Source organism: Dermacentor silvarum, chromosome 11 (genome assembly GCF_013339745.2).
Source record: "Dermacentor silvarum isolate Dsil-2018 chromosome 11, BIME_Dsil_1.4, whole genome shotgun sequence".
Taxonomy (NCBI): domain Eukaryota; kingdom Metazoa; phylum Arthropoda; class Arachnida; order Ixodida; family Ixodidae; genus Dermacentor; species Dermacentor silvarum.
In genome coordinates, this window is record NC_051164.1 from 67,614,156 (window position 1) to 67,626,446 (window position 12,291).

Consider the following 12,291-nt stretch of genomic DNA (forward strand, 5'->3'; position numbering starts at 1 on the left):
GCTCGTTGTTTGTTCAAAGAGTGGTGTTGCGTGATTTTTGGGACTCGGACTTCAGTGTTTAGCATAAACCTGCACGCGTGCTCCGTTCGGGTTTGCGTTTCACTGTGCGTCGTTCCTGAACGAGATACAGTGAGGTACGACGTGTGTACGCTCCTGTACAACACGTATGCGTACTTTCCTAACATGTAACTATTTACCCCGGAAGCTATTTTATCAGCAACTTCAAAAACATTACTTGAAAATATGATCCGTGCAATTTAGGTTGAATGCGCAATGTTCACCATAACATTGGCTCCTCACCTCATGTAACATTCACGTGGCAATTGTGTCAAGGATTCGAATGTTGAAGTTTGCTTGTTTCTTTACGTTTCTTTTTGTTTTGAGTGTGCCTCAACTGTTCGTATTATACTGTATTAGATTTGCGCCACCAAATGTAGCGTTGCGGGAACTTTTTGTAACAGCGTTATTTATTCATATCTAAATTTTCATTTATCTGGATGTATTGCCTTGTCATATCTGGAGGGCCATGTTCCACACGTTCTTGTCGGCTTAGACATGCCTGATGACAACTGTATATATCTGTTATCGCAATGAAGAAATGTAGATAAAGATAAAGGTAGGTAAGATTTCCGACGCTGCTCGACGAGTGTCCCATTCTGATCTCGTCGAAAACCTCCGAGCCGCCCCCAGAGGCACCGGCAACAGTCACCAACGCCAAGCGCGTTCGGTGCGAACGGGGATAAAACGCGGACTTCATCGACAACAGTTTTGGGCGTTGCTGGTAATGCTGCATGTCCAAGTTTATACAGCTGATAAAACTACTATCCTTACGCCGTATAGCTCTCTACTAATTTGCTATCGCAATTGATGCTTCGCCTTTCGGGTGAAACTGCGACAATTTTTTATATAAATACGCATTTGGCACCGCAGCTAAACGTTGCCTCCCTTCCCTCCCGTCCCCTCACGGCCTTTCGCGCTACGGAAGAAGTCGCGTTTGATCTCGGCCGTGCGTTCCCTCGCGCGCTTTCACTCGCACATACAGCATACGGCGCGCGGCGAAGATTTCATCGCCGCTGGACTTCATATTGGCGCTGAGCCGTGCTCCCTCAAGGGCTGCAGAAGATAGCGTCAACCTTTCCCTTTCCAAACGAACCACTTACACACACACACTTCATACGGAACCTCACGGCGACGGCGACGCCGATGGCAGAGATCCGCTTGGAGTGTCCATATAATTGCTATCGCAATAAAAATAAACCGTAACAGCGCAGAAACGTTTCTTAGAGTTTAGTAGAACATTGAGCCAGTTCCCCGAAGTTCACGACGGATAGGGCTAATTGGAACAGAAGATAAAAAGACCATGGGCTATCCATTAAAAATAATGCCTATTCTGCTGCCTGTGAGGCAAGTGTTCTCTGGTGTTTGAAGAAAAAAACACACAAACAAGCATTTAAGACTGCTAACGAAGTGACTCGGGAAATTATGGACGCTTTCTACATTCACCAGTGTCAGGTGACCAATGTGTGAGTCAGCCATTGATTACACCGACAGAAAAAAAGTTATTTATTTTCTCAGGTGTTCTTAATTGCGTGGTGAATTTTGGTAAGGTTTGCTGCGCACTTATCGACATTTGCTGTGTTGATGACCGTTCGAGATACTAGCACGTGCCCAGCATACTGTTTTCTTTGTTTTGTTTTTTCTGGACATGCGATTACGTTCTTTCACATTGAAACGCTAGCGCTCGCACCAAAATAAACGTTTCTTCAGTCATGAGAGTGTCGGCCCCTTGTCGTTCCTTGCTTAGTGTACACACGCGCATCGTTTACATAAAACCCGTTCCGACAACAAATGCGATAAATACGCGTTTCTCCTCCCTTTTCCTTACTTTTTTTTTACCATCTGTTCATTGCTAAACGAGCTTTCCTAATGTTGTTATTTTCCGTAGAGTACACACGAAAAGTCAAACGTGAAGCACCCGCTATGGTTGTTCAGTGGCTAGGCTGCGGAGTGAGCGCGGTTACCGGTTGAATTTCCGCCCGTCTGACCACATACCAATGAGAGTGGAACGCAGCAATGCTGTATACCGTGCTTCTTAATCCATAAATGAATACACAGCCCTCCACAATACGGCGCGTCTCACAGCCCTTGTACTGCTTGAGGCAATGAAATTTAAATGGTGGTTCTTTAACCAGGCGTGGTTCTTTAACGTGCACCCAATGCAAGGTACACGAGCGCTTTTGTATTCCGCCCCCATCGGAATGCGGCATCCAATCCGCTACCTCGTCGACAGCAGCGCGACGCCGTAGCGACTGAGCTACCGCAGCTGGTTGCTTTGGGACACTGAATCGACGCAGTCGCACAAATCAGAGCAGAGAAGCAGGCCACGCGAAACACGGTACAGGCAGTCAGTCAACGTCGATGTGTTTCGATGACAACTCACGAATGCTATCGGACAGGCGAAGTCGCTTCACTTCCCGAGCTCCTCCGCGGCCGATTAGGAGTCGTGGCCGTCGGGCAAACTCCTTCCCGCTCGTTGGATGCGTAGCCGCGTTGTGAAACGACTTGCAGTCGCGCCGGACAGCCCTCGCAAGCGCACGCCCCTAACTTCGTACCGCCTCCCACCACTTTGCGGCGGCGAGGTCATTCACGTCAAGCGCCTCACGCCGCCTCGCCAGGCAGAGTGCCAAGGCCGAGATAAATGCGCAAACCGGAACTCGCTTCTCGAATATGATTCGTAATGAACGGGCAGCCTTTTCTTTTTTTCTTACTTTTTTTTTTCGACGGAGCGTGCGGAAAGGGTTGCAAAAAAAAAAAAAAAAGCTAGAGAAAGGAAATGCAATGAACCCTACGCGTAACTTGATACCATGCGTGTCCAATTTGGCAGAGACACTTTTTACGCGTGGTCATGCGAAAGTGTTATAGTCCCTTTCGTGAAATGTCTTTTTCCAGGCGTTCGTTGTCCGCGCAAGCTCTCGCATGCGTTCTAACTGTGCCTCGTAGGGCCAAATCAAAACGCGCTGACCGTCTCAACGCGCTCGCTTGCCCGCGAGGTGTTCATAACTCAGGACCGCTCAGCGATGGCTAATCTGCTACGTGACGTGTGCAATGACGCACACACTAGGTACACCTTTAGTCAGCCACAACTGTGGAGCCGCCGTGGCGTCGGGGAAGGCTGCGAGCGTCTCGTGCCCCGGAGACCCCGAGTTCAATTCCCACACAGGCTGAACTTTACCGAATTTTCTTTGTCAAGCGATTCATTTACTTTGTTTACGGGAACCTCCATTTTGACGTGTTTTTAGTCTGTACCGTCGGCCATTTCGCGTTATGGGGCATATAATGCTTTCACATTAAGCTATCGTGAATAAGCGTGCGCCTAAATATTCGGCGAGGCACTCCGAGGGGTAGAAGAGGTGCAGCGCAGAATTAGAGGGGCAGTAAACCAATTTAGATTGCATAAAGTATTCTTCCAAAGCTCTATTTTCGTTATCTTGGTGGTGCAAAGAATAATTATTATCAAAAAAGAAAGTCAAGGTGAAACCTCTGTTTCTTGAATTTCGCGCCAAAACCACAGCACATGTACGTGAATGTGACGTCATGCATTGCAGTATGCTCACGTATTTGGGCCTGTTTAGGCGCAGTAAAATTTATCAAAACTGTGTAAGTTCAGCATTTGGCTCCTTTAGAATACAACGTAGTCCCTTTTTACCGACAAATAAAGATCTATGGACACGAGCAGATACCGTCAAGGAGGAGGAGGAAAAAGAAGAAAGGAAAGACAGGGACCGTCAAAATTAGTGAAGTCACTGTAGGTTGGCGCCGGAACTTGTCAATGCGCCGAGGCCACCCATCTTTCGTCTTTTCTGTCTTACCAAGCACCATTTCGTGATGAGAATGGTCTGTAATGTGATTAGCATTCTTAGCCTATACTACGGCGTGCTGCTGTGTCGGCTATCGAGCCCCTGAAACGTGGCTCCCACTCGCAAAATTAAAAAAAAAAAGATTACGTGGCCGACTGACAAAACTGACAACGTGCGCTCTTTTAGTTGACAGTAGAAATTAGAACCTGGCTGTGATTAGGAGGCCGCGTTTAGTGAGGCTTTCTTTCTGTCGTCTGGCGGCGCCGGCACTGTACAGCAACCCACGCTTTAGCTGGCTGCGACACAAATGCACCATTGTAGGTATGTGACACTTTTCAATAAACGTATTTCATGCCAACGCTTTAGCGAGCTGCTCCGTGAATGCAGTGGATGTGTGCCGCTTTTCGATGAACATCTCGACAACTTGGTTCATTGAGTATGTGCGTGTGCGGCACGCGAGGGAAGAATTCTGAGCGTTCGCAGGCACCGACACGCCGCGCTTCTCGTCTCGGAGGACACGCGCGGTCTTCTCTGCAGTGTCACTAGATGGCGCCACGTGACCAGAAGGAACGACGAGAGAGGAGCGCGGTTTCCGCATGACGCGTTTCTCCGCGTTCGTATGCACCGGCGCACCATGCATTTTAGAGACCACTCGCAAGCTTCAAGGCGGCTCTGATAAATGGCGCCAAGTGTTCTTAGGGAAGCTGTCACGGTGCGGCATGGTTTCAAGCGAGCGACGCGCTGATTAACGGGCGCCAAAACTTCGTGGGCGTAGGAACGGCCGAGCAAGACGGATATTGCCAGTCATTCGGACAAGCGGCCGAAAAAAAGGTGATTTAGTTTTTTTTGGTTGGCGCGACCTTGACGGATTCCCCGAGAGTCCTTTCTATGAACCCCTGTGTCTTCTCTGCCTCGCGCGTGCCTTGAGTGGACGGGTGGGGTCAAGTGCTTTCCGGAAACCCCGAAATACGCGATGTCTCTGTACCGTGTCCACAAATTGTCCGAGAGTATAGGCTGCCGTATAGGCTGCCGCTATTGCTTCTGTGATTGTCAACGGACCCAAGTGTGTGCGTGTGTGTCTGTGTGGTGCAGTGCGGGGGCGCGACCCCTGACAGCGGGGGGGGGGGGGGGGGGGGAGGTTATCACCCGTTACTTCGCCCCTGATTAAATGCGGCGCGGCCAAGACCTGTGGGAGGAGTCATGAAATATTTAGGGGAACTGTCACCCACACCTGCTGCTCCCCGACTCAGGGAGTTAGGGAAAGGAGAGGCTATTTCAGCGCAGGTCTTAGTCCCTGCTAATCGGTCTATAAGCTCAGCGTGTAATCTGCTGAGAAGCAGTCGAGGGGCTAGTTCCGTGCAGTATCGCCTGGGCCGCCTAGCCGCGTCGAAACTCCGAATAACTACGTACGAGACGACAGAGCAACGTCTGCCACGAAGCTCACGGTAGTTCGCCTCAAGTTAGCTCAACCTGCTTGAGTGAAGACGTCAAATCTAGACTCCCTGGAAACCCAGCCCAGCAATCTCATCCACCTCAACAAGATCGGCCCGCCAGCATTCTTCGGGAAAGCTCTGAGCGCCGACTTCACGGTTTATGGACTTGCTGTTGCTGCCCGGCCACGCGTATGACATCGTTGTTTTCTTTTGAACTTTATTTTAGTGAAATGCTGTTAGGTGTTATTTTTGTATATTTTATCCGCGCCCTGTTTCATATGTATATGTATTGTTAATTGCTCATCACATTTCTTTTAAATAACGCAGCAGTGCCTTGAGGGCGGCTCGCGCCTTTGTTTGTGTGGGCCAGCTACCAAGGATGTTCTTTTCTGTTATTGGGCGTTTGTCCAGCTGATCAATCGTCGCTGACACCGGACTCAGCGACAAATTGTGACTCTGCACTGTGTTACGTAGGATGGAACGTTGACACTATGCAACACGAGAACGCCTTCGCAGACTGCGTGTCAGTCAGTGCCCGCAGAGACAGTTCTGTTTTGTGTGCGTGTGTGATTTTCTTTTCTTTCCTTCCTTTTTTTATTTTTTTATTTTTACTTATTTTTTTTCTCTTTCTCTCCTTTCGCAACCCTTTACCCCTCCCCCGGTCATCATCATCAGCCTATATTTATGTCCACTGCAGGACGAAGGCCTCTCCCTGCGATCTCCAATTATCCCTGTCTTGCGCTAGCGTATTCCAACTTGCGCCTGCGAATTTCCTAACCTCATCATCCCACCTGACTTTCTGCCGTCCTCAACTGCGCTTCCCTTCTCTTGGTATCCATTCTGTAACCCTAATGGTCCACCGGTTATCCATCCTACGTATTACATGGCCTGCCCAGCTCCATTTCTTCCGCTTAATGCCAACTAGAATATCGTCTACCCCCGTTTGTTCTCTGATCCACACCGCTCTCTTCCTGTCTCTTAACGTTACTCCTAAGATTTTTCGTTCCATTGCTCTTTGTGCGGTCCTTAACTTCTTCTCGAGCTTCTTTATTAACCTCCAAGTTTCTGCCCCGTATGTTAGCACCGGTAGAATGCAATGATTGTACACTTTTCTTTTCAACGACAGTGGTAAGCTCACAGTCAGGATTTGGCAATGCCTGCCGAATGCACTCCAACCCAATTTTATTCTTCTGTAAATTTGTTTCTCATGATCAGGGTCCCCTGTGAGTAACTGACCTAGATAAACATATTCCTTTACAGACTCTAGAGGCTGACTGGCGATCCTGAATTCTTGTTCCCTTGCCAGGCTATTGAACATTATCTTTGTCTTCTGCATATTCATCTTCAACCCAATTCTTGCACTTTCTCGATGAAGGTCCTCAATCATTTGTTGTAATTCCTCTCCATTGTTGCTCAATAGGACAATGTCATCTGCAAACCGAAGGTTGCTGAGATATTCGCCATCGATCCTCACTCCTAATCCTTCCCAGTCTAAGAGCTTGAATACTTCTTCTAAGCATGCAGTGAATAGCATTGGAGAGATTGTGTCTCCTTGCCTGACCCCTTTCTTGATAGGTATCTTTCTACTTTTCTTGTGGAGAACCAAGGTAGCTGTGGAATCCTTGTAGATATTTGCCAAGATATTCACGTATGCCTCCTCCACTCCTTGATTACGCAATGCCTCTATGACTGCTATGAATGCCTCCCCCGGTACAGGGTAGCTAACCGGAGATAACCTCTGGTTAACCTCCCTGTCGTTCCTTTACCTCTTTCTCTCTCTCTCTCATCACATTTCTCTGTCATCATTGTGTTAAATTAAGTTCAGGTGTGTTAGTCCGTCTTGTGTCTCTTTTATTTTATTTGATTAATTTGTGTATATTTTCAGCCGATAAATATCTTGTTTTTTTGTTTACTCCCGACTCTGACTCTTTCACTGTTGTTGCTTGAGTACGGAACGACAGCTTGTATACCCCGTCGATCGACTTCGCGCCGATGGCAACGGATGACAAGCTGTGACAGAAGCGCAAAAAAAGGTGTCCCGTTGCTGTACACGCCTCATACATAAGTCGTTTCGATGGTGACAGTAGATTGTGTCGCTATATTGATTAATGTAAGCGCATTACTGTCGAGATCATCGTGAAGTGGAATGTTATATTTTTTTTCTGATTTGCAATCAAATTTCAGTTGCAAATTGTATGAAATTACATAAAATTTTACGCCACAAATAGTATGTTATAAATTGTATGAAATGAAACAAGTGCGTTGTATTTGTTGTACTAGCATAGGCTGAGCTATGTGCCCGCGGTTCTAGCCGTCTGTTCAAGGGGCTCGAACCTTCTGTCAACAGAGCTAGTTCTCACTTTTTGTTCGTCTCTTACAATCGTGTACATTGCACAAAAATGGAGAAATAAATCATTTGTTATTTGTCAAAGAATGCTAATCGCCGCACCCCATGGATGGCCGAAACGAAATGCTGTATGGGTTGTTGATGTCGATACTGATGACCATTTATTCAACCGGCATAGAATTTGCATGTTGAATAGAATCGCGTTCGAGGAATACAGCGTGCATGAGTGCTCATTTATTCTACTGTTTTCTCGCGGAAGCGTCACACGGGCAAACTTATATTCCAGTCGGACGAGCAAATTTAGCGAGCGCACTTCACCTCGCTGAGTTTCACTTCGGCTGCCTGGTGCTAGACAGCTAAACTAAGTGTCATTCTCGATTTATGACAATGAAGATCTACAAAGCCATAAGGGTTGATATGATTCTCGGAATTTTGAGTTTCAGAAACGATTACTGCTTTATAAGGAAAAATGCCCATGTACAATAACCTTCGCCATCAAAAATAGAAATACCCTAATCCCATAAACATGTTCATTTGTTTTTAGCCAATACAAGCAAAGAGGATATGCATAATACACAGGGTAAAAATGGAGGAATCCGCCGAAAATTAACGTTTTAAGCTCTTACGGCTTCACTGATGTAACAAAGACGCTCATAACATTTGAAATCACGAAAAAGTGGTCTTCGAATGAGTGCCGACTTTGCTGTGCGCATTTTAATAATTAATTGCATAATTAATTAATTTATTTTGACGCATTGCTATCGAGGCTGTACACTTCAACGCAACAAAGCGATTTCCTCGAACACACTCGCTGGCAAGTGCACTCCCCAGCAACTACACAAGAGGACTCGTAGCACCCCAAGCAGAGAAAATACTCGCCGGCACTCCTGCCTCAAGGCAACACCGCGTATAGATCATCTGGGCCCCTGGTCATTCGGGTCTGGCTGGAAACGAAGCCACCCACGATGCCGCCCGAGCTCTCGCACACCAGGCGTATCATCCGTCTCCTGCGTCTTCCGATCCTGACGAGCCCTCTGTTCTGCATAGAGGTCAGGCGCGCGACCGCATGGTCACATTCAGAGAAATCCTCCTCCACTACTGCAGAGAGCGATTACGCTATACCCCCCAGCACACAAAACACTGAATAAATCACAATCCACCACTTGGCGACTACTTCAGACGCGAACTTTCCCAAACCCCGTGCTATAACACCAAATTTACCCCCATGCATACTCCCCACTCTGCAAAGCCTGCGAGGCCCGCGCTGACCTCGATCACATCATCTGGGCATGCCCGAAAGCTACACCCACCAACACTCACCGCACTAACACCACACACATCATAACTACGGCCGAGCAATGGGAGACTTTGCTGCTCAGCTTGGACCCAGAAGAGCAGCTCTGGGCCGTCCGGATGGCCGAAGACGCCGCCAGAAAGCAAGGGCTGGCCGCCGTCTGAGGAAGGGGAGGCCTGGGGGTTAGTCTCCCAACCCCCGCCACCCCCAGACCCCATCATGGACACAATAAAGTTTTATCTCTCTCTCTCCGCAGCAACTGCCACTAAACTTTTCCGTCTGACAGCCTGCGAGTGACACTAATGGCGAAGTGCCCTCGCTCGAAGTGTGACTAAATTTGCCATCTGACTGAAGCATTAGTGCCATTTTGCGCAAGCGCATTTCAGCGCATTGAGTGTTACTTTGGCGGCATGCTGCTACACGAGAAATCGTCTTTTGGAATTGATGGGGATGTCAATGGCTGAATAAGTAGGAATAACATAATGTTACGTAGATAGAGGCATGGGAACGACTATACATGGGCATATTTACAAGCGCCTGTGCACGTAGCACTGCCCAGAATGAGCAGGCCGCGCCAGGTTATACCGTCGTCGTCCGCATCGTCTTTTCAATCGTGATAGGCCTGTTCTTGGTCAATCAACTACTTGTTCCGTAGCATGTTTCGTTGCCTCGCTATGTCCGCAACATTCTTCACGAAGCTACGGACATCTTTTGCAGATCGAGAACAGGGATGTTCTTGATAGCGCCGATTTTCCGCGGGTCTGGTTGTAAACCATTAGCGTCTACTAGATGATCAAGCACTGTGACTTGGTTGAGGCCAAAGTGACATTGGTACGAGTTCAGCTGCGGTCCCGGCCGAAGAAAAAACATCGAGTACAGCTGAGTAATGTGAGTTCCGAAAGTTGGGGAAAAAACGATGACGTCTCCAAGTTGCATAAACATGCAGACCATTTAAAGCCTCTGAACAGAGAGCCCAGCATGCGCGCCAAGTTCGCCGGATCATTACGAAGTCCGAATGGCATGACCCTGAATAGGTAAAGGCCGTGAAATTTACAGATGTCTTATCACGGTCCCTATCGTCCACAGAAATCTGCCAGTACCCAAAGCGTAAGTCGTTGCAGGAGAAATAGCGGGCACTACGCATGCAGCCAAGATCATCATCAATTCGTGGCAGAGGGTACACGTTCTTTTGCGTGATTCTGTTGAGGTGCCGATAATCCGAACGGAATCACCGCGGGCCGTTTTTCTTTCTGACTAGCATGACAGGTGACGCCCAGGGATTGCAAGATACCTTGATGATATTCATGGCGAGCATCTCGTCAACTTCACTTTGAATGATTTGACGCTCAGAAGCGACACCCGATATATGGGCGCCGATGATGCTTAATTTTCTGTCTGGAAGCGTCGCAGAAAGGTCAAGAAGGTGGTCGGCGTAGCTGGGGGGAGCGAGGTTGGCAGCGTAGGTGTCCATGAGTAGTGGGGCTCAGCCGCTTCTTCTTAAGGGGCGACGCGGTCTGGGCTTCACCGCTCCTAGATGGCGGCGCCATCCCTGTCAACAAAACATATTTTACTCATTGTCGCCGAACGTCACATCCATAACGGAAGTTCATCGCGGAGCCCAGCATAAAACACTTTCGTGTTAAAATGGTGGATTCCGTTGCAGATGACACAATAACTGAATGCGAGAATTTCGAGCATGTTATGCACAGCTTATTTGACGCTTACGGTCCACTCGGAGACTCTGCTCACTGTTCAAACGCTCAAATAATACAGAGAATGGCGTCAGTCTTGCGTCAGTCTTACGCGAGCGATGCGCACGCAGCTTTGGCTGCAAAATGGCAAAGAAACGAAACAGACACAGCGGCACGCTCCGCTCGATTAATTCGGCATCTGAGCAATACTAGCGTTCAACCTTTACGCACGCTCGACGAAAGGTTGCGCCACCCGCCGGTGTTACTCAGTTGTTATGGTGTTGGGCTGCTGAGCACGAGATCGCGGGAGCGTAACCCGGCGACGGCGGCCGCATTTTGATGGGGGCGAAAAGCGAAAACACCCGTGCACTTAAATTTAAGTGCACGTTAAAGAAGCCCAGGCGGTCCAAATTATTGCGGAGTCCCGCTACGGCGTGTCTCATAATCAGATCGTGGTTTTGGCACGTAAAACCCTCTAATTTAATTAATTATTAATTAAAGATTGTGCCGTTTGAACGCGAATTCTAGCCTCTTCTAAATATCTGCAGCTGTGCGGCTCTAGCAGTGCTTTCTGTTGCCATATTCATAAGAATTCAGAAGACAACATATGCCTTTAGAATTATTATGAATACGTGAACTTCATCTTTTCTTGCTTTCGTGTGCTTTATAGCACTCGAAGTTTGTAAACGCGGCACCACAATGTGATTAAATAATCATTCTTCATCATTGTGTTATATCAGAGCGCAGATGTTAGGCTCTCGTTCTTGGGTTGAGCGTCGGCGTCCCTCGGCGTAACAGCGCGAGCGCGCTGGTGCCACTGCTCGCGCGTTCGTCGTCGTCTTCTTCCACAGCTGGCTCCGATGCCGCTCATCATGCAAGCGTTCCCATACTGCCCCTCCCCCTGCGAAGGCGCGGACGACACTGGTCCACTGCCAGTCGGTGCGGTGATTTCGGTCTCAAATTCTTTGCTCAAATATATCGCGAAATGAAAACACGTATACAGCGGCGCTGAATTTCGCATTAGGGAGATCGTAATTGACGGACGTATTTTTGGTACCTTCGTACTTTTGTTTGATCCAGTCATCGGCATTCACATCTTTCTGCTGTCGTGATTCCTTGTTATAGAGGCTGAGGACTCAAACTGTCGATTGAGAGCGTTTATCCGCCGCTCGAACCTTACTCTGTTTATTCAAACAGACAAAAATAAGTTCATTGATTGATATGTGTTACTGAATAGGAAAACTGACATTGGTACCGAAGTAAAGCCTCCTCTTAACTTCCTTTCGTGAAGGAGGAGTAATACGGGAACGTAATGCATGTATAGGTTGAGAAAACCCTTCTGCGCCTTGGCCCACGAGAAAAGAAATCAACAGAAATGTGGTGCAATTTATGGCCTCGATCGCCGAGCAGTTCAGGCACACATGAGGAACCTCGTGCATGATTTTGTTGGCTCAGCCACGGCTCGGGAGAAAACAAACTCTCCCTGTTCGTCGAGGTCCAGCTGGCGAAGCAGAGCGGCCGCGTTGCCACACCCAGACTCCACGTCGTACAGCTTGTACACCTCACTGTCATCTTCAGTGGTGACAGCTGCGCATGCGCAAAAATGAACGTGTCACTGCAAAGGGCTAAAGTGCTTGTTAAACTCTTCTACCCTGCCCCCACCCCCCCC

General features: G+C 48.2%; 2 protein-coding genes across 9 annotated transcripts in view; both read right to left on the reverse strand.

The window, feature by feature from the left end:
* Positions 1-2,620, reverse strand: part of LOC119434097 (acetyl-CoA acetyltransferase A, mitochondrial-like) — a 53,503-nt gene extending 50,883 nt beyond the window's left edge. For 3 of the 8 annotated variants that reach the window (XM_049658468.1, XM_049658469.1, XM_049658467.1), the window contains exon 1: positions 2,441-2,615. The gene's annotated coding sequence lies outside the window, so the exon portion shown is untranslated. Of the gene's footprint in view, positions 1-2,440 lie in introns of all 8 variants that reach the window. The other 5 variants (XM_049658466.1, XM_049658472.1, XM_049658471.1 and 2 more) reach the window with 4 other exon arrangements.
* Positions 2,621-12,033: 9,413 nt separating this feature from the next.
* The window catches only part of LOC119432644 (FGGY carbohydrate kinase domain-containing protein-like), a 92,566-nt gene continuing 92,308 nt past the window's right edge, over positions 12,034-12,291 (reverse strand). The window contains 1 exon segment of the mRNA XM_049658341.1: positions 12,034-12,209. Within this exon segment, the coding sequence (XP_049514298.1) occupies positions 12,034-12,209 (176 nt within the window).